This window comes from Talpa occidentalis, unplaced genomic scaffold, assembly GCF_014898055.3.
Source record: "Talpa occidentalis isolate TD23 unplaced genomic scaffold, MPIMG_talOcc4v2.1, whole genome shotgun sequence".
In the NCBI taxonomy this organism is placed as follows: Eukaryota; Metazoa; Chordata; class Mammalia; order Eulipotyphla; family Talpidae; genus Talpa; species Talpa occidentalis.
Window position 1 is genome coordinate 40857794 of NW_026555331.1, and position 22825 is coordinate 40880618.

At 37.1% G+C, this 22825-nt stretch overlaps 1 protein-coding gene and 1 non-coding gene across 3 annotated transcripts in view; both read left to right on the plus strand.

Moving 5' to 3' along the window:
- The window catches only part of CNGB3 (cyclic nucleotide gated channel subunit beta 3), a 206322-nt gene that overhangs the window by 173060 nt on the left and 10437 nt on the right, over positions 1-22825 (plus strand). For both annotated transcript variants that reach the window (XM_054692121.1, XM_054692120.1), the window contains one exon: positions 1417-1535. In XM_054692121.1, the coding sequence (XP_054548096.1) occupies positions 1417-1535 (119 nt within the window). The remainder of the gene's footprint in view (positions 1-1416; positions 1536-22825) is intronic.
- On the plus strand, positions 9220-9326 carry LOC119252233 (U6 spliceosomal RNA). The gene has a single exon (XR_005126745.1). It is a non-coding gene; the product is annotated as a U6 spliceosomal RNA (small nuclear RNA).

Sequence of the window (22825 nt, forward strand, 5' to 3'; positions counted from 1 at the left end):
ATTTCCCTCATTCATAAATGAGTGCTTATCTCATAAACCTATGCTCAGCAACAGAACAAAGTAGACCTTGTCTCAGTCATCACAGCATAAACTATAATCAATATTGTTTAATCCTGGGTTAATTGTACTGTCATCTAGTGTTTTATCAGTATGGTTGCTATTTGATTAACTCAGATACCCCAGTGCCAACCTGAGCTAATTATGTAAATTTACTACATGTATGCTATTTTTTTATAACTCAGTAATTCACTGAGCTTTGTGGTTACTATTATCCAAATAGTTTCCCTTGTTTTATGCAAACTGGCTTATTCAGAAATTAACCATTTTTCATGAATCCAAATGCCATTTAGGTCTCTTATAAGTCATATTTATGCTTTTTTGGATCTTGGAATAAGATGTGTTTCAAAGGTCCCACAACCAAGCATTAGTTTGGTGATTTTCATGGCTCAACATGAGGCCATATTTATGGCATAAGATTTATTATAGCAAAGCATACAAATGATGGACAAGCAAAAAATATATATACATAGGCAAAGACTAGAGAAATCAGATGCAGGTTTCCAAGTTTTCTGAGAGAGTCACATGGGATTATTTTTGGACCAGCTCTGGACCATAGTGACAAGGGCAAATATCTCCAACCTCGGTAATCCCATCTGAGTCTTGAGGTCTAGAGTTCTTAAAAGAGCCTGGTCACATGACCAGCCATGGATCAGACTCCAAACTGGATACCAGTACATGTCATAAATCTTTGTGTTTATATTAAACAATGCTGATAGTCTAGTACATCTTTCCACCCTGCTGAAAGCACACAGAGTAACACCCTTAATCAAAAACTATGTGAACATTTTAAGAGTTACTTCTCAGGACTTAAACAAAGGTCATTGCCCTGGCTCCAAGTCCCCAGAGGTAAGTAAGAGCTGAATAAAACAACCTGCTGTGTTAACACTTTCCTCTCAATATGGATTAAAAATAATAATGTAAAGGCCTTTGTGCCCCAATTAGTAAAATCAGACCTCAATTCTGTAGGCAGAAGATTAACAGTCATAAACTAAACACTTTCTTCAAAGTAGAGAGGAGGTCACACTAGCCAGGGTGACCAGGCTTACAATGAATTATTTCTTCCACCTATGCCATTCCCTGAAGCAATGTGCTGACTGACTTATCTTCAAGTGTCCAGTGGTCCCATATAGTATTCACATGTTTTGAAGTATCACGTTCCTAGTAATTTTCTTTCATACTTTCCTACTAATTCCAACCATTGTCTTTAAGTATCTCTGGTCTTAAGACAACTACTTTTACATTGACACGACTTTGTGCCTTCATTTACTTAAACTAGAAGAATTTATATTTTTTAATTTGGGACATTATTGTGAAGAATAAATTGATTATCATTTCCTTTCCATATTTGGCATATAGGGAGAAATTGGCAAGGAAATGTATATCATCAAGCAAGGAGAAGTCCAAGTTCTTGGAGGCTCTGACGGTGCTCAAGTTCTGGTAACTCTGAAAGCTGGGGCAGTGTTTGGAGAAATCAGGTAACTAAAAGACACCTCGTAAATACTGAGGTCTGTCATTTATCATGAAAGAAAGATCTTAGTTTGCAAAATAAGGAAGTTCCTGTTATTTTGCAATAAGGAAGTTCCTGTTCTAATTTGTGAAGTTTGATTGTGCAGAGAGTATATCAGTATTCACATTTCTGTTTATCTCTTACCTTTTCCCCCAAAAGACCTGACTCATTCAGCTCTCTAGTCCCAAGACACAGGTTAGTGCCTGGCATAGGTAGATGCTCAATTATGTTTAATGAATATTGAATAAGTGAATGAATGAATTGAAAGAAGAAGTTGAAAGAGTGTCAGATTGTTGGAAGACTTGAATAATGGGCTAAAACATCAATTTTGAGTACCCAAGTAATAGTGATCATCACTGTGGAGCCAAGTTGCCTATGGTACCAAATCCCAGTTCCACCACTTACTAGCTTTGTTCCTTTTTCACTTACCCCCTTTTCTTCAGTGTCTTCATCACAAAAACACGAATAATACTAGTACTTATTTTCAAGCGTTGGTAAATGAATTGATTCATTAAAGGTACTTAAAATGATAGCTAGCATAATTAAATATTAACCATTAATATCATTATTTCCTATAGGCCAAATTTATTGAGTGCCTAGTATATGTTAAATTATTAGGTATTGCTCTAAACTCTGGGTGTATAGTCTAAAAACAGTAAACAAAATGTTGCCACTCACAGAGTGTAGTCTTATGGGGAAAAACTGACAATAAATACAACTAACTTAATTTGAACAAGATAAATTCACATTGTGATAATTACCATGGAGGCAAAAATTATTACAAGTTTTGGAAAATCTATTGGGAAATGATACTTTTGATAAAATGGTCAGAAAGGAAGTCTCTGGGCAGGGGATATATGAAGTGAGACCTAGAAGAGTAAAAGGAGCAGTCATCCAGAAATTAGGAAAAGCCCCCCCCCCTAGATGACAGAATGGCAAGTGCAGAGGCCTAGAGGAGATGTAAGCTTGTCTGGTTGATAGACAGTAAGGTCAGTATGGCTGGAGTTCAGTGAATAAGAGGCATTATAGGGAGATGCTAAACAGGTGAGCAAAAAAACATTTTTTATAGCATATTTTAGGCCCTAGCAAGGAATTTATATTTTATTCTAAATACAAATGGTTTTAACCAAAACAATGACACAATCTGAATTATAATTTTAAAAGATGACTCTAATAGCTTTATGGGGAAGAGACAGTAGAGGAACAAGAATAAAATATAAGACACCAATTGAAAGTCAGTTATAATGGTTCAAGTGAAAGATGATGGAGTTTTGATTCTTAAGGTGAAGACAAGAATGTGTTATTAGGCAATTATTAATATGTTCATTTCACAATTGATAAAATTGTGATTCCATGGTTCCAATTGCCTTGACCATGATAACATAGCTAATAAGTGAAAAGGACACCATCAAAATTCAATTTCCAAGTGTGAGGATCTTTCCACCACTCCACAGACAGTGATTATCCAACCATTGATTTCATAGCTACTAAGAACTTACCATCAGGTTACAGAGATATGGATAATTTCATATTAAAATAATGAGTATTCCCTTAGACTATTGAAGTATATTATTTATCTGTTGATACTGTAACTTCTTTTTTTTTTATCTTCCTATGTAAAACCCAGCACTCTTCTGAGGGTTCTACTATGGGACAGAGGTGGAAACATATCTCAGAGTGTCCAAGATCTGCATTCCTTACCTATTTGCATTCCTTGCAAAAGTGATTTAATATTTTAGTGACTTAATAATCACTGTACTCTTCAAGGTCATAAAACATGCAACAGTCTAATCTGAAACATTACAGAAATTAATTAGCTGACCTCTCCCATGGGTTGAGTACTCCCTGAAGAATAAAGCTTTAAAAAATACAAGTATGTTAATTGCTGATACTATCATCACAGGGGGAAATAGTCTAGGAATAGAATCCAGGTGCTGCTGAGTTGCAATTGAGAGGAATTTTAGATTCTTTACAGCAGCTTCTCAAATAAATCTTCTATTACCCATTTGGTTTCTAAGGCCAAATTGAAACCAGTGACCATACAAGCTCTCAAGTTACTCAACAGTCTGGTGATTCAAGGAAAGGGGAGCTTTTGCCTTGATTCTCTTCTTGGCTATGGTTAAGGAGAAACAGGATGCATCTGCCTTTTCACAGATACCCTCAGCCTTCAGGCCCACAGTTTTCATTCCCCCCTGGAGTTCTAGTTATTTATTCCAGTGATGGTGGCATGCTTGCCAGACATCTAGATACTGGAAAGATATAGTAATCATGTTTAGTACTCAAAAATGCTGTGACCTTTGTTAAAATGAGCTAAATCCAGCATTATTGTGTTGCTGTTTAAAGAGAATTCTTTTTTTCTTAGGAAAAAAAATAAGGCAGAAAAGAATTGAGGGCTTTCAAGAGCATATGTTAATCTAAAAGAGCAAAGTCTTGATTGAAATATAGATTTACAGCCTGCCATGGAGAATACCCAGGTCACATTTCCAATGTACATCTGAAGAGTACAGCCACCTCATTTTTAAAAGAAAGACCCAGGGTCTGCTGAGGAATGGCCTTGTGGTGTTTCTGACTTCATTCTTTTCCTTACATGTACATTTAGTGCCAAGTCCTCTTCACAGAGTGTATTTAACTACTTCCTAGCCTCTTCCTGCATCTGTAAAAGTCTCCCTTTTCTTGAAACTCATCTAAATTTTTGTTCTTGATATTGCTATTATGATTTTGGCAGAATTCCCTACTGGTTTCATCTTTCTGTGGAATGTCCTTCCCCTGGAAAATGCCTACTCACCCTTCAAAACTCATTTCAAATGTCACCTCTCTGAAGCTATCTCTCACCACCCCCAAAACAACTAGTTGCTCCCTATTCTTTGCTTTCATGGTATTTCATTCATGACTTTACTATAGTAGTTAGCATTGGTTTATCATTCGTTTGCTCAGATGGCTCTCCCCAACAGACTTAGCAATTAAAGTATAAGAGCTGGAACTTCATCTTGTATCACCAGCAGCTATCCAAAAATAACATGATAAATGTTTTTTTTTTATTTTTTACCCAGCCTCTTTTTAAAAATAATTTTCAGGAGCAATTCATCAGTTTTTAATGAATCAAATTTTAATTTGATTAAAAACCAGAAAATTATTATTGTGATCCCTTGCAGCATAATGTGAAGTGCCTCAAGGAAAGTCACAAATGGGACAGTTGCCAGCCAAGAGGGTACAATGTTGAGTGTGAAACAGTCACTTCCCTCAAGGGTCTTACAAACAAGTAGGGCAAAGAAACAAAAGATTCCAATGCTAGGTGATTAAATGTATGAATTGTGTCAATAGTGAGCATATACTTAAAGTGTTATGAAGCAAAAAGTTTTCATAAGGACCATAGTGTCCTTTGGATTTGGTTTACATGAGGTTATTTGGGAAATATAAGCAGAACTTTCAGTGTTCCTCAGTGCCATGTGGAGACAGTGCTGTACCCATACAGATCATCCTGGTAACCCCACTGGGAGGAAGTAAAGGATTTGTCACACAGTGCCTACATTCGGTTGGCTGGTGGCCTTCACAAAGATATGCCCATGCCCTATTCCCTGGCACCTGTGAATGTGACCTTATTTGGGGATAAAGAGGATCTTTGCAGATATAAATAAGGAGCTCAAGATTAGATCATTCTGGAGCATTAAAAAAGAGTCATGTTATAATCCCTATCAAAGTTTTAATGAGATTCTTCAAAGAAACAGAGCAAGAATTACTGAAATTTGCATGGCACCACAAAAGACCCCAAATATCCAAAGCAATTCTGATGAAAAAGAATGAAGGTAACAGGGCCTCCTTGGTGGCGCAAGGTGTTACCCACATGGCACAGCAGACCTCTCCTGTCTCACCTACTGCTCCCCTCAGCAGGGTGTTTCAGTTGATCTGCCTGTTCTGTTCCCCACTGTGTCTCTGGTGAATTCTCTCTCTCACACACACACCTCTGGGCTGTGCCCCAGTTCTTGTATGCATAAATAAATAAATCTTTAAAAAAAAATTTTAAAAAAATGAAGGTACCAAACTCCTATACTTCATGTTCTACTACAAAGCTATAGTAATCAAAAAAGCATAATATTAGAATAAAAATAGATACAGATCAAGAGAATAGAATTGAGAGTCCAGAAATAAACTCAATTTATGAGGATAGTTAATTTATGACTCATTTATGACAAAGTTGCTAAGAGTATACAAGGGGAAAAGGAAAGTCTCTTCAACAAATGATGTTGTTGACAGTCATATGCAAAAATTGAAACTAGACCACTATCTCATACCACACACAAAAGTTGAATTAAATGGATTAGAGATTTGGATGTAAGACCTGAAACCAAAAATATAGAAGCAAACATGACAAGACACTTCACAACATTGGCTTCATTGATGTCTTTGGGGACTCAACTACAATGACAAGGAAAACAAAAGCAAAAATAAGCAAATGGCATTGTATCAAACTAGAAAATTTCTGCACAATGAAAGAAGCTATCACTAAAAATAAAAAGACAACCTACTGAATTGAAAAAATATTTGGTTAGTATCCAAGATTTATAAAGAACTTTATAAAGATTTACAAAGAACTCATACAATTCAACAGAAAGAAAACAAACAGGGTATCCCTGGTGGCTCAGGTGTTAAAGTCAGCGCTATCAAGCTATTGCCAGCCAGTGCAGCACTAGTTTGAGTTCAATTCCCCTGCCAGCCAGGGAGCTGACCCACATGGCTCAGCAGACTCTCCTGCCTCGCCCGCTGCTCCCCTCAGCAGTGTACTTCAGTCGCTCTGCCTGCTCTGCTCCCCACTCTGTCTCTGGTAAATCCTCTCATTCCCCCCACACCTCTGGCCTGTACCCCAGCTCCTGTATGCATAAATAAATAAATCTTTAAAAAAAAAAAAAAGAATTTAAGCCACTCAAGCATGGGGATTGGGGTAAGAAGGGAGAAGTGAGCCCAGTGAATTGTGGTGAAGGACTTCAGGTATGTTGGTAGTGGCTGTGGTATGGTAACCCGCATCTAAAGAGGTGTGAACCTGTATGAATAAATCATGTATGTGTTGCAAAAAAATAACAATGAAAAAGAGGGAACATTTTTTTTCCAGCCAAGCTTTGCATTCATAGAACTTCATGTTTCAGAGAAGCCACATTTTTTTTTTTATTCTACGTAGCTCCCAGGGACCCTAGCAGGCCTATAATTTGTTCCACATTCAGTACACAGCCCTTAAGGCAGTGCTTGACCCATATAAATATCTAATAAGTAATTATTGAATAAGCAAATGAATACAATTATCTTTTTGTTTTTGCAAATATACAAATATACATTCATTTTTGTCATAAATATCCATATTCAGCCTTGTGCCCTCTTTGTCAGTTTTCATTATTAATTGTAACTGCTATGTGTATCTTTGTAAAATTACTTTTTTTTAGTTATCTTTGAGGTTTGTTCCCAAAAGCAAAATAATGAGGTCAAAAGGTAGAAACATTACTGCAACTCTTGCAATATATGGGCAGATTATCTTCCAGAAAAATTGAACCAATTTACAATATAACCAACAATATATAGCTATTTTTCTCCAGCATCACTGATATTTCTTTATTATTATCATCGGTTTTGCATTTTAATAGGTTGATTTAATTTGCAATTCTCTAAACAGTGCCTAGAAAATAACAGATCCTCAATAAATATTTGCTAAATGAATTAATTTCCCACAGACCTATTTATTCTCACAAATGTTTTCAGTTACCTTCTGCATTTTTTCCTTGTTTATCTTGCCTTTTTCATCATATTTATTGAGTAGAATTTAGGCATTGATATATCCTTATATTTTAGATAGTCTGCTTTTTATTTAAAATATTTAAGTTCTGATTTTTCAAAAGCTATATTGGTCAAATCAACTATTCTGAGGATTTCTTTTTGACATTTTCTTTATGTCATTGTGAAAAGGCTATATATTTCGAAAAATAATTTTATGTGTCTTTCCCTCCAAACTGTTTTTGCTTATTTCTCCTGAACATTTAGTTTTTAAAAGAGGATTATCAATGGAGACTTCCAGCTCTTTGAACCATTTTAATTCCATGTTCTTACTCCTTATTAGAATAACTCTGTTTTTCCTTCCTTCCCCTCATGATCACTCTCCCAACTTTTCCCAAAAGACAAAAATAATAGATAAATTAGAAGTCTGAGGGGCCTCCAGGTGGCGCAGCGGTTGAGCGCTGGTCTGTGAAGCTGCCCACAGCCTCTGCAGCGCCAGTTCGATCCCCAACCACCAGCGAGGGTCCCACATGGCCCGCAGACCTCTCCTGTCGCGCCCACTGCTCCCCTCAGCAGTGTACTTCCTCAGTCTGCCTGTTCTGTTCCCCGCTCTGGCTCTGGTGAATTCTCTCATCCCCCCACACTTCTGACTGTACCCAGTGCTTGTATAAATAAATAAATAAATCTTTCAAATAGTTGGCTCCACTGGCAACCAGCCCCCATTAAAAAAAAAATTAGAAGTCTGAGCAGAATTAGTAAGACTGGTTAATGTTGAGGGAGAAAACTCTTCATTTCCATCTCAAACCTGTAAAAACTACCTGTGTTAAAAATGTGTATTTATATTTCCACTACATCCTTTTGTATATAGTCTCTTTTTGTAGCACCTTTTTGCTTAGAGCCAAATACAAAAATCATCTAAGTTTTACAATATTCCTGTGAACAACTGTATTATCAATACCATTGCTTAAACTTACATTCAAAGATTCTCAGGACTTCTCCTAAAGTAACTTTATCCATTGTCTCTAACTCTTATGAAAATCAAGAGTTTAGCACCATTTAGAACAGAGAGGGGATAAAGACTGTTCATTAGTCAGACTTTGGCATAACTTATCACACAAACCTGACTTTCTTCCTCTCTTATTTTCTCCAATGTCCATAGGTAAATCTGTATCATTCAAACAATAACAATGATTTCATTAGCAGCACTAGAATTAAGGTGTAAAGGACAAAGACCTTTTGACTTGAAGTTAGCTCTTAAGTAAAAAATGGTCAAAGTATCTCAACAGCCACCTTTTCAGAGAATGCATACAAATGTCCAACAGGCACATTAAAGGGTGTTCATTAACCCTTATTATTAGAGAAATGCAAATCAAAACAGAAATGAGGTGTCACTTCACACTGTGAGAATGGCTGTCATTCAAAAGACAAGAAACAAGTGTGGGAGAGGATGTGAAGAGAATCTTCATACCATTGGTGGTATGTAGATTCTTCAAAAAATTAAAAGTAAATATCCCATGCAATCCATTTATACCACTTCTTGGTATTTACTCAAAAAATACCAAGGCACTAATTTGATTAGATTTATATGCCCCTGGTTTCTTTGCAACATGACGTATCACAGCCAAGAGCTAAGTGTCCACTAACAGGTGATCACATAAAGATGTAGTATACACAGTGGAGTATTACTCAGCTAATTTTTTTAAATGCTTTTAAACTAGAATCTTCCTTATTTGGATATTGGATATTCACCAATCATTCTGAATGGTTTTATCTGTTTTAGAAGACCGATAGCTAATATTTTAAAAAGCTGACTTAAATGCTGTATTCATTGGGCAAGCTACTCAGCTGAGATTTCATATTTTCATCAGCCAAAATGGATTAATAATAATACATAACTAGTGCTCGCTTCGGCAGCACATATACTAAAATTGGAACGATACAGAGAAGATTAGCATGGCCCCTGCGCAAGGATGACACGCAAATTCGTGAAGCGTTCCATATTTTTACCCAAATGGTCACTACATTATGATCAAGGGGACAATACTTCAAGAAGAAATAACACTCATTAACATATACTCACCAAATGAAGGAGCACCAAAATATATCAGACAACTGTTGTCCTCTCTGAAAACAGACATCAGAGAAAACACATACGTAGTGGGAGACTTCAACACACCACTATCAACAATGGATAGATCAACAAGACAAAAAATAAGTAAAGAAACCAAAGCTCTAAATAAGGACCTAGAGCAATTGGGCTTAACAGACATCTATAGAACACTAAACCCCAAAAAAACGGAGTACACATTTTTCTCAAGCGCACACGGATCATTCTCCAGGATCGATCACATACTGGGGCACAAGACAAACATCAACAGATACACCAAGATTGAAATCATATCAACCATCTTTTCTGACCATGAAGGCATCAAACTAGAAATAAACCATAAAAAGAAGGCAAGGAACTTTCCTACCTCATGGAGATTAAAAACCACACTACTGGAAGACCACTGGACTAATGAGGAGATGAAAGAAGAAATTAAAAAATTTTTTGAATTGAACGACAAGGAGGACACCAATATCCTAAATGTATGGGATGCAGCAAAAGCAGTAATAAGAGGAAAATATATAGCAATAGAAGCTCACATCAAGAAACAAGAAAGAACTCAAAGAAACAACCTAATCTCGAAGCTCAAAGATCTAGAAAAAGAACAACAAAAAAACCCCAAAACCAGTAGAAGAAAAGAAATAATAAAAACCAAAGCAGAAATAAATGAAATTGAAACTAAAAAAACAATCCAAAAGATCAATGAAACCAAGAGCTGGTTCTTTGAAAAAATCAATAAAATAGACAAACCCCTAGCCAGGCTCACAAAGGAAAAAAGGGAGAAAGCACAAATAAACAGGATCATCAATGAAAGAGGAGAAATCACAACGGACACAGCAGAAATCAAAAGAATAATCAGTAACTACTAAGAACAGTTATATGGAAACGAGTTTAACAATCTAGAGGAGATGGACAAATTCCTACAACTCTACAATCACCCAAAGCTAGATAAAGAAGAAATAGAACACCTAAACAGACCAATTACAATTAGCGAAATTGAAATGGTAATCAAAAACCTCCCCAAAAACAAAAGCCCAGGACCTGATGGATTTACAAATGAATTCTACCAAACATTCAGAGACGAATTAGTGCCTATCCTTCACAAACTCTTCCAAAAAATTGAGAAGGAAGGGACAATACCAAACACGTTCTATGAAGCCAACATTACACTAATACCAAAACCGAACAAGGACAACACAAAAAAGGAAAACTACAGGCCAATCTCCCTAATGAACACTGATGCAAAAATCCTCAATAAAATTCTAGCCATCAGAATCCAACAATGTATCCATAAGATAATTCACCACGACCAAGTAGGATTCATTCCAGGGACACAAGGATGGTTTAACATCCGAAAATCAATCAACGTTATCCAACACATCAACAAAAAGAAATATAAAAACCATATGATAATATCAATAGATGCTGAGAAAGCTTTCGACAAAGTGCAACACCCATTCATGATAAAAGCCCTTGAAATTCTTGGGATACAAGGAACATACCTTAACATCATAAAGGCCATCTATGACAAGCCAACAGCCAGTATCATTCTCAATGGTGAAAAGCTGAAAGCAATTCCATTAAGATCTGGAACAAGACAAGGATGTCCACTCTCACCACTGCTTTTCAATATAATACTGGAAGTCCTAGCCAGGGCAATAAGACAAGAGAAAGACATCCAAGGAATCCAAATAGGAAAAGAAGAAGTCAAACTATCACTATTTGCAGACGATATGATATTATACATAGAGAACCCCAAAAACTCCACAGAAAAGCTAATTCAACTCATCAATCAGTTCAGTAAAGTGGCAGAATACAAAATCAACACGCAAAAGTCAGTAGCCTTCCTATACACAAACAATAAATCTGAAGAAGAAGAAATCAAAAAAACCATCCCTTTCGTTATTGAAACAAAAAAAATCAAATATTTGGGAATAAATCTAACAAAAGAGGTAAAGGACCTATACAAAGAAAACTATAAAACACTGTTAAAAGAAATAGAAGAAGACACAAAGAAATGGAGAGATATCCCCTGCTCATGGATTGGAAGAATAAACATTATTAAAATGGCCATCCTTCCAAAAGCAATATACAGATTCAATGCTATTCCAATCAAAATTTCAATGTCATTCTCCAAAGAAATAGAACAATTATTGATGAAATTCATATGGAATCACAAAAAAACCCCGAATAGCCAAAGCTCGCCTGAAAAAAAAAGAAGGGAATGGAGGCATCACACTCCCAGACTTCAAACTATACTACAAAGCCATAATCATCAAAACTGCATGGTATTGGAACAAGAACAGACATACAGACCAATGGAATCGAATAGAAAATCCAGAAATAAACCCACAGATTTATGGTCAACTAATCTTTGACAAAGGAGCAAAGACTATGCATTGGAGCAAAGAAAGTTTGTTCAATAAATGGTGCTGGGAAAACTGGGTCGCTACATGCAAAAGAATGAAGCTTGACCACTACCTCACACCATACACAAAATCAACTCAAAATGGATTAAAGAATTAGACATAAGACCTGAAACCATAAAATATATAGAAGGAAATATAGGCGAAACACTACGTGATTTGCACATCAAAGACATCTTTACAGACACATCACCCAAAGCAGTGATAGTGAAGGCAAAGATAAACAGCTGGGACTACATCAAATTAAAGAGCTTCTGCACAGCAAAAGAGACAATAACAAAAACAAAGAGAAACCCCACCAACTGGGAGAACATTTTTACACCCAACACTAATGATAAAGGAATGATCACAAAAATCTTCAAAGAGCTGACGAGACTCAACAACAACAAAGAAAATAATCCAGTCAAAAAATGGGCAGAAGAGCTAAAAAGAAACTTCTCTGAAGAGGAAATGCAAATGGCCAACAGGCATATGAAAAAATGTTCAACATCACTTGTCATCAGGGAAATGCAAATCAAAACTACCATGAGATACCATCTTACACCAGTGAGAATGGCACATATTAAAAAAACTAGCAACAACAAATGTTGGCGAGGGTGTGGAGAAAAAGGAACTCTTCTGCACTGTTGGTGGAGTGCAAACTGGTCCAACCACTGTGGAAAGCTGTATGGAGATTTCTGGACCTACTAAACATAGAGCTTCCATATGATCCAGCAATTCCACTCCTAGGGATTTACCCAAAGGACACAGAAACATCAATTCCAAAGAACACCTGCACCCCTATGTTTATAGCAGCACTGTTTACAATAGCTAAGCTTTGGAAACAACCCAAATGCCCAAAAATAGATGACTGGATCAAGAAGATGTGGTACATATATACCATGGAATATTACTCAGCATTCAAAAAAGATAAACACATGCAATTTGCAGCAACATGGATGGCGCTGGAAGGGATCATGCTCAGCGAAATAAGCCAAAAAGAAAAAGAAAAATACCGGATGGTCTCACTCATAGCAGGAATCTAGAAAACTTAAATAAGGGACCAGGAAAATGAATAACTATAAGAAAGTGAAAATCAAAATCAACAAAAAACTATGAACCAGAGACACTTTTAGGGGGGCAGGGGGCGGGAGGGGAGGGATTGGGGTCAGAATGGGGGCGCTGCAATTGTATGGGGAATATAACAATAAAATTTATTATCTAATAAAAAAATAATAATAATAATAATAATACATAACTACCCTATAGGGTTGAAAAGCATCATATGTTTTAATATTTAAAAATAACCTAGAAAATGCCTTACTCAGAGCAAGAATAGTTATTAGCTATTAATATTACCATTAGTAATATTATTAATTTTTGCTAGTCTGATAGGCCTGACACATACTTATCCCACTCCTAGATTACAAGCACCTTGAGGACAGATATTAATCATCTTTATAATCCCAGAAGTTGTCATAGGAACTAGCTCATTGTGGAATAAGCTGTTTTTAATACTTTTAATTTATCTCTAGTTTCTTTTTTCCTTATCTTTTCAATTTATACAGAAAATTCCTCATCTTCTCTTGCATGATTAGCCTCCAAAACAAAATGGTTTGTACAATCTCAAACTCATTTTAAAAAACTATTTATAAAAGTCCAACTGAGAAAAGACAACATTTAAGAACATTATTTGTTCTCTAGATATGCTAGCTACCATGGATCTTGTCAGAATAATAAAGCGAGAATTGGGTATCAGGAATGGATAATACTGAACCCCTCTCTTCTGATAGAATTACTTTTACTGACCTATACTTTGGAATGACAGTGTTTTATGAGGCCTCTATCACAAACAGTGCTATCAAAATTATTTTTACAACTATCATAATAAGAAAATATTGTTCACCAGTTTACACAGTAGCCTTTCCACAAATCCCTTCAGGACACATTTCTGCCTGCCTTAAAAGTAAGAATTCATCCATTTTTATGGTCAAACTTTCTTTTTTTTACAATGAAGCAACAGTGTATTATGTAAGTTTCAGGTGTACATCACTAAAAATCAATTTTTTTGTGAGTTCAACACTGCAAGTCCATTTCTGTCCTTCACCATATAATTGACCTCTTGAAGCCCTTTTAGAGTAAAATTTTTATTTTTTGTATTTATCACATTTTATGTCTTCATTCTTTTTTTTTTAAGATTTATTTATTTATGCATACAAGAACTGGGGTACAGGTCAGAGATGCTGGGGGTGAGAGGATTCATCAGAGACACACTGGTGAACAGAACAGGCGGATTGACAGAAATATACTGCTGAGGGGAGCAGCGGGCAAGTCAGGAGAGGTCTGTTGCCTGCGCCATGTGCGTTGCTCCCTGCCCAGGGAGCAATAGCTGCGGATAGCTAATAGGTTGTATCCCAACCTCTCGCACCACCAGGTAGGCCCCTGTCTCCATTCTTGTTTTTCATTTGCGTTTCCACTCAAGTATGCTCTTTTGCGTTCCACTGATTCATGTGAGTACCTTCTGGATATTTTAGCTCTGCCAAAAGGAGTTGTGCAAGTTGTACACAGTACAACTCTGTGGAGCTTTCATCACATTTTACTCTGTGTATACAATACACAATTTTTAATACCATATGTGGCGGTCTTGGAAAAAAACTGGGCATGAATAACCAGCTAGAACTATCTGATATTCTAGTTCTTTCTGATGTATATGATGTATACATTACATATCATCTATGTCACATGATAAAGATTATATATGTGTGTATATACATACATACATACATACATACAAGCATATCTTGAGGGTAGTGCAGGTTCAATTCTAGAATACTTTCATAAAATATTGCAATAAAGCAAGTCATATGAATTTATTGGCTTCCCAGTGCATATAATAGTTATATTTGCACTATACTATAGACTATTAAGTATGCAATAGCATTATATATAAAAGTAAGTATATACCTTAATTTTAAAACATTTTATTGCTAGAAATTGCTATCCATCATCTGAGCCTTTAGCAAGTCATCGTCTTTGTGCTGGTGGAGGGTCTTACCTCATTGTGGATGGCTGCTGACAATCGAAGTGGTGTTTGCTGAAGGTTGGGTGGCTGTGGCAATTTCTTTTTTTTTTTTTTTTATTTTCAGATTTATTTATTTATGCGTACAAGAACTGGGGTACAGGCCAGATGTGTAGGGGCAAGAAGATTCACAAGAGACATAGTGGGAAACAGAACAGGCAGACTGACTGAAATACACTGCTGAGGGGAGCAGTGGTTAAGACAGGAGAGGTCTGCTGTGCCATGTGGGTATTTCCCTGGCTGGCCAGGGATCAAACTCATGTTGCAGAGGCTGTGAACAGCTTCACAGTGCTGCGCTTAACCCCTTGCGCCACCAGGGAGGCCCTGTGGCAATTTCTTAATAAAAGACAAATAAATAAAATTTTAAAAAATATATTGTCTAAATAAAAGAGAAAATGAAGTTTGCCTTATCAATTGACTCCATCTTTTGTAAAAATTTCTCTGTAGCATAATGCTGTTTGATAACATTTTACTCATAGTAAGACTTCTTAAAAATCTAAAACAACTATGGTGATGGTTCACAGATGAGGTGGTAGGGAGAGGTTTATGGGGATCACACCTGAGTGGAGAAATCAAAATTGTACAAAAATAAACAACAATGTAGGAAAATAAAAGAAAGTGAAAAACAAAAAACTAAACCATAGTGAACCCTAACGATATGACTGCAGAATTGAGGGTACTGGTAGGGGAAGATGGGCGAAGGGAACAAAGGAGGAAGAGAGCCCAGTAGGCTGTGGTGGTTGATTATGGATGCTTCGGTCGTGGGTATGGTATGGCAACATACATCTGAAGAAGTGTGGCTCTGGGCCTCCCTGGTGGCGCAGCGGTTGGGCACTGGGCTGCGAAGCTGCCCGCAGCCTCTGCAGTGCTGGTTCGATCCCCAGCCACGGTGAGGGTCCCATATGCTGCTCCCCTCAGCAGTGTACTTCGTCAGTCTGCCTGTTCTGCTCCCTGCTCTGGCTCTGGTGAATTCACTTACCTTCCCGCGCTCTGACTGTACCCAGTGCTTGTATAAATAAATAAATAAATCTTTAAAAATATATATTTAGGGCCTCCCAGGTGGCGCAGCGGTAGAGCGCTGGGTTGCGAAGCTGCCCGCGGCCTCTGCAGCGCCGGTTCAATCCCCGGCTGCTCCCCGGCCACCGGAGGAGGGTCCCACATGGTGCGCAGACCTCTCCTGCCGCCCGCTGCTCCCCTCAGCAGTGTACTTCGGTCCTTCTGCCTGCTCTGCTCCCCGCTCTGGCTCTGGTGAATTCTCTCACCCTCCCGCGCTTCTGACTGTACCCAGTGCATGTATAAACAAAACAAACAAGCAAAACAAATAAATAAAGAAAAAACATGCCTCTATTAAAAAAAAAAAAAATATATATTTAAAAAAAAAGAAGTGTGGCCCTATATCCCTAAATTATATCGTGTTGTAAGTCAATATTACCTCGATATAAAAAGCTACAAAAACAAAATTGGAGTCAGTCCTCACACTCTGATGCTGCTTTATCAACTAATATTGTAAATTCTTTGTTGTTGTTACAGCATTGTTCATAATAGTTTCCATCTAAAGAAACCACTTTCTTTGCTCATTCACAACAAGCAACTCCTCATTGTTCAAGTTTCATCATGAGAGTGCAACAATTCAGTCAGATTTTCAGGCTCCACTTACAATTCTAATTTTCTTGCTATTTCCAACACACCCACTGTTACTTTCTCGTGAAGTCTTCTGTGAGGGTTGGAATCAACTTCTTCAAAACTCCTGTTAATGTTGGTATTTTTACTTCGTCTTAAGAATGGCAGATAATCACTTGTAATCAGGGAAATGCAAATCAAAACTACCATGAGATACCATCTTACACCAGTGAGAATGGCACATATTAAAAAAACTAGCAACAACAAATGTTGGCGAGGGTGTGGAGAAAAAGAACTCTTCTGCACTGTTGGTGGGAGTGCAAACTGGTCCAACCACTGTGGAGAGCTGTGTGGAGATTTCTGGACCTACTAAACATAGAGCTTCCATATGATCCAGCAATTCCACTCCTAGGTATTTACCCAAAGGACACAGAAACATCAATTCCAAAGAACATCTGCACCCCTATGTTTATAGCAGCACTGTTTACAATAGCTAAGCTTTGGAAACAGCCCAAATGCCCAAAAATAGATGACTGGATCAAGAAGATGTGGTACATATATACCATGGAATATTACTCAGCATTCAAAAAAGATAAACACATGCAATTTGCAGCAACATGGATGGCGCTGGAAGGGATCATGCTCAGCGAAATAAGCCAGAAAGAAAAAGAAAAATACCGGATGGTCTCACTCATAGCAGGAATCTAGAAAACTTAAATAAGGGACCAGGAAAATGAATAACTATAAGAAAGTGAAAATCAAAATCAACAAAAAACTATGAACCAGAGACACTTTTTGGGGGTGGGGGGCGGGAGGGGAGGGATTGGGGTCAGAATGGGGGGGTTGCAATTGTATGGGGAATATAAAAATAAAATTTATTATTAAAAAAAAAAAAAAGAATGGCAGATAATCTTAATGTCTAGAGTTGTGACTTCTTACCAAAAAGATTTCTATTGACTATCCAGGCCCATCAAAGGAATCATCTGTGGTAGCCTTAGACATATAAAATATATTTCTTAAATAATAAGACTTGAAAGCCAAAACTCCTCCTCAGTCCATGGGCTACATAGTGACTATATGTCAGCAGGCATGAAAACAACATTAATGTCCTTGTAATCACTGGTGAAGATCCCAGCTCTTGGTTGCCAATGAGATCCCAGCTCTTGGTTGTCAAAGATGGGTTTAAAATATTCACTAAACCATGTTATAAATAGATGTGCTATCATTCAGGCTTTGTTTTTCTGTTTACAGAACACAAGAAGAGTAGATTTAGCTTAACTATTAATGGCCCCAGAATTTTCAGTATGGTAAATGTACATTGGCTTCAACTTAAAGTTACCAGCTACATTAACCCCTAATAAGAGACTCAGCCTGTCCTTTGACCCTTTGAAACAAGGTATTGATTTCTCCTTTGTAACTATGGAAGTCTTAAATGACATTGTCTTCCAGTATAAAGCTGTTTTGCCTACATTGAAAATCTGTTGTTAAATGTAGGCACTTTCATCAAAGATCTTAGCTAGATCTTCTGAATAATTTACAGCAACTTCTATTATCAGCACTTACTGTTCATCTTGCAATTTTATATTATGGAAATGGTTTCTTTCCTTAAACCACATGAATAAACCTCTGCTAGCTTCACACTTTCCTTCTGTAACTTATTTACTACTCTCAGCCTTCACAGATTTAAGAGAATTAGAACCTTGCTCTGGATTAGGCTTTGTCTTAGGAAAATATTGCTGGTTTGATATTCTATCCATACCACTAAAACTTTCTCTTATCAGCAATAAAACTGTTTTGCTTTCTTATCATCCCTGTGTTCACTGAAGTGGTGCTTTTAATTTCCTTCAAGAACTTTGCTTTTGCATTCACAATTGTGTGGCACAGGCGGTCTAGCTTTTGACCTATATTGGCTTTTGATGCCCTTCTCACTAACGCTAATCACTTCTAGCTTTTGATTTTAGGTGTGGCTCATGAAACTCTTCCTTTCACTTAAAAAGTTAGAGGACATTGTAGGCTTATGGTTTGGCCTAATTTCAATATTATTGTGTCTCAGAAATAAGGAGGCACAGGGCCTCCCCGGTGGCGCGGCTGTTGAGCGCTGGGGTGCAAAGCTGCCCGCAGCCTCTGCAGCACGGGTTCAATCCCAGACTGCTCCCTGGCCACTGGAGGAGGGTCCCACATGGCACGCAGACCTCTCCTGCCGCCCGCTGCTCCCTTCAGCAGTGTACTTCGTCACTCTGCCTGTTCTACTCTCTGCTCTGGCTCTGGTGAATTCTCTCACCCTCCCACGCCTCTGACTGTGCCCAGTGCTTGTATAAATAAATAAAAATAAATCTTTAAAAAAAAAAAAAGAAATAAGGAGGCACAGAGAGAGAGAAGGAGATGGAAACAGCAGTTTGTCAGAGCAGTCAGAACACACGCATTTATTAGTTAGGTTTACCATCTTTTATGGGCACAGTTCCTGGTGTTCCCAAAACAGCTTCAGTAGTAACATCAAAGATGACAGATCACAGCTCACCAAAACAAATATAACAGTGAAAAAGTTTGAAATATTGTAAGAATTACTAAAATGTGACACAGACATGAAAAGAGCACATACTATAGGGAAAGGGTACCAGTAGACATGCTTTATGCAGATTTGCAAGAAACCTTCAATTTGTAAAAAAGCAACATATACAAAGTCCAATAAAACTGGGAGCAATAAAATGAGATTTGCCTGTGTGTGGATTTGCACACACATATGTCTGTGTATACATATAAATATACATGTATGTGTATGTATGTAGTATACGTGCAGGTATATATGCACATGTGTTTATTTGTGTACATATATATGTATATATAGAGAGAGGCAAAAATACAATTTTCATTTTGCTAGTTGCTGCTGAAATTTACAGAGTTTTGTACATATAGGTCCTCTCTCACTGATTATACCTTCTCTGACATTCACACAACTGCTGTCATTCACTTAATGGGCACAATAGTATTGCAATGGTTAACTGTATGTGTCCTGATATGACTAGACTAAAGAATGCCCAGATGATTGATAAAACATTATTTCTGGGTGTGTTTGTGAGGGTGTTTGGGGAAGAGATTAGCATTTCACCCCCACCAATGCACCAATGGATGGGATCACCCAATCCACTGAGGCCCTGAACAGAACAAAAAAAGTGGAGGAAATACAAAGTCATACTTCAATTTCAGATTTATTTCCTCAGCTTGAACTTTCACATCCATCTTCTCTTGTCTCAGGTATCAGATATCAGTGCTACAGTTTCTTGGGCTTTTAGACCCAGATCTGAGTGTATGCTATAGATTCCTCTCTTCCTACCTTCTAAGTTTTTATACCTCTAACTTTCCTATTTCTCTAGTTTGCAGTTGGTGGGATTGTGGAACTTCTCAACCTTTATAATATTGTCAGTCAATTTCTACAATAAATCTCCATATATATATATATGCACACTATTTGTTCTATTCCTCTAGAGAACTCATAACAATACAAAGTTAGTATATTTATTGTTACTTGTTACATTATATACTACATATTAGGGTTTTAAATTTCTCTATGAGAAATTTTACTTAATAGCACCTTATTTATAATTAAATATGAGGGGTCTGTAAACATCCTCTCCTGTCTCATCCACCACTCCCCTCAGCAGTGTTTTGAGTCAGTCTGCCTGTTCTGCTCCCCACTCTGTCTCTGGTGAATTCTCTCACCCTCCTGTGCCTCTGGCCTGTACTCCAGTTCTTGTATAAATAAATAAATTTAAAAAAAAAAGAAAACCTAATACCTATGGTAGGTACTAAAAGATGACCTTGTTTCCTAGCAGAAATATTAAGTAACCTACTCAGAAATACACTTACTACATGGTTTATTTATCTGGGTTAAAGGTTGTATTCTTTATACAAAACCATACTGTGGTTTTTAATAATTCTCCTATGTCCTACATCCTTTCATTGTGCTGAAAAAAAAAAAAGGGTCGGTGCTTAATAAATACTTGCATGATTAGAATGAAAATCAAAAATTTCCTTAAGTTATTTTCTAAGATCACAGCAAAGATGGATTTATAATTAGGACCCATTCCTTTGTCTCCTTTGCTATTGCTCATATTCACTTTTTTTTTTTTTTTTTTGAGGTGGGGACACTTACTGTTAACTTCAGCTATTTGTCCTCTAGCACACGCATTTTCTTTAAGAATCTCTATATGAGCTTGGGAATATTTAGGGAGCTTCTTACTAAGCTCTTTAATGAGTGAAACTTTACATTGGTGGAATGCTGGAGAAGCATTTTATGGACAGGAGTGGGGGGGAAGATGCTATTTAAAATGTTGCTGAGAGAGTTTGGGCAAAATCCATCTGGCAGACAGACTATTTCTTCTGTTCAGAAACTCATCAAGCACTCCAAACGTGTAACCTGTAGGCAAGTTTAATTAAAGCTTGAGAAATCTCAAAATAACCTGACATTTAAATATGTTATTTCCGTTCTGCTTTCATAGTCTGACACACAGAGACACTCTCATGTCCAAATTAAGCTCTCCATTGCCATCTAGTTCTACCTCCTACTGGATTACCCTGTCTTCAAGGCTATGGGACTATGAATGAAATAGGCTCATCCAATCATTATACTTTAAATATCACCATCCATTTCACAGAGATGTAGATAGAAAGATAAGAAGTTGATTTGATAAGTGACTGAAGAGATTATTGTGATAATTGAAAGATGATAGGTAGGTAGGTGAGTAGGTAGATAGATAGGAATATAGAGTAAAATTCATTTCTCTCTTTAAAAAAAACAGTAAAGGCAGAAATTGTCATGGGGAGGACCTCTGGGAAAGACAAACAAGGATTTTTTTACCAAGAAACAAGAAATTTAAGGTGTGAAATCATTGAGCTAGATAAGTAGATGTTAATATGATCAACATGGATTCCAAATATATAAGTTCTGTTTTTTTGGTTTTTTTTTTTTTAAAGATTTATTTATTTATTTGTTTATTTATTTATACAAGCACTGGGTACAGTCAGAAGCATGGAAGGGTGAGAGAATTCACCAGAGCCAGAGCCGTGAGGAAAACAGCCAGACAGACGGAGGACACTGCTGAGGGGAGCAGCGGGCTCGCCGGAGAGGTTTGTCGCACCATGTGGGACTCTCCTCTGGTGGCCGGGGATGGAACCGGCGCTGCAGAGGCTGCGGGCAGTTTCGCAGCCCAGTGCTCAACCGCTGCACCACCGGGGAGGCCCTATACGTTCTGTTTTGGAAGAGTAATGCCATTCTTCGGTGGCCTGAATAGTCCTGGACCCAAATTTAATGTAAAGGGCATGTAAGAAAGAACAAGACAAGGATGTCCACTCTCACCACTGCTTTTCAATATAATACTGGAAGTCCTAGCCAGAGCAATAAGACAAGAGAAAGACATCAAAGGAATCCAAATAGGAAAAGAAGAAGTCAAACTATCACTATTTGCAGATGATATGATAATATACATAGAGAACCCCAAAAACTCCACAGAAAAACTAATTCAACTTATCAATCAGTTCAGTAAAGTGGCAGGATACAAAATCAACACGCAAAAGTCAGTAGCCTTCCTATACACAAACAATAAATCTGAAGAAGAAGAAATCAAAAAAACCATCCCTTTTATTATTGAAACAAAAAAAATCAAATATTTGGGAATAAATCTAACAAAAGAGGTAAAGGACCTATACAAAGAAAACTATAAAACACTGTTAAAAGAAATAGAAGAAGACACAAAGAAATGGAAAGACATCCCCTGCTCATGGATTGGAAGAATAAACATTATTAAAATGGCCATCCTACCAAAAGCAATCTATAGATTCAATGCTATTCCAATCAAAATTTCAATGTCATTCTTCAAAGAAATAGAACAATTATTGATGAAATTCATATGGAATCACAAAAAACCCCGAATAGCCAAAGCTCTCCTGAAAAAAAAAAGAAGGAATGGAGGCATCATACTCCCAGACTTCAAACTATACTACAAAGCCATAATCATCAAAACTGCATGGTATTGGAACAAGAACAGACATACAGACCAATGGAATCGAATAGAAAATCCAGAAATAAACCCACAGATTTATGGTCAACTAATCTTTGACAAAGGAGCAAAGACTATGCATTGGAGCAAAGAAAGTTTGTTCAATAAATGGTGCTGGGAAAACTGGGTCGCTACATGCAAAAGAATGAAGCTTGACCACTACCTCACACCATGCACAAAAATCAACTCAAAATGGATTAAAGAACTAGACATAAGACCTGAAACCATAAAATATATAGA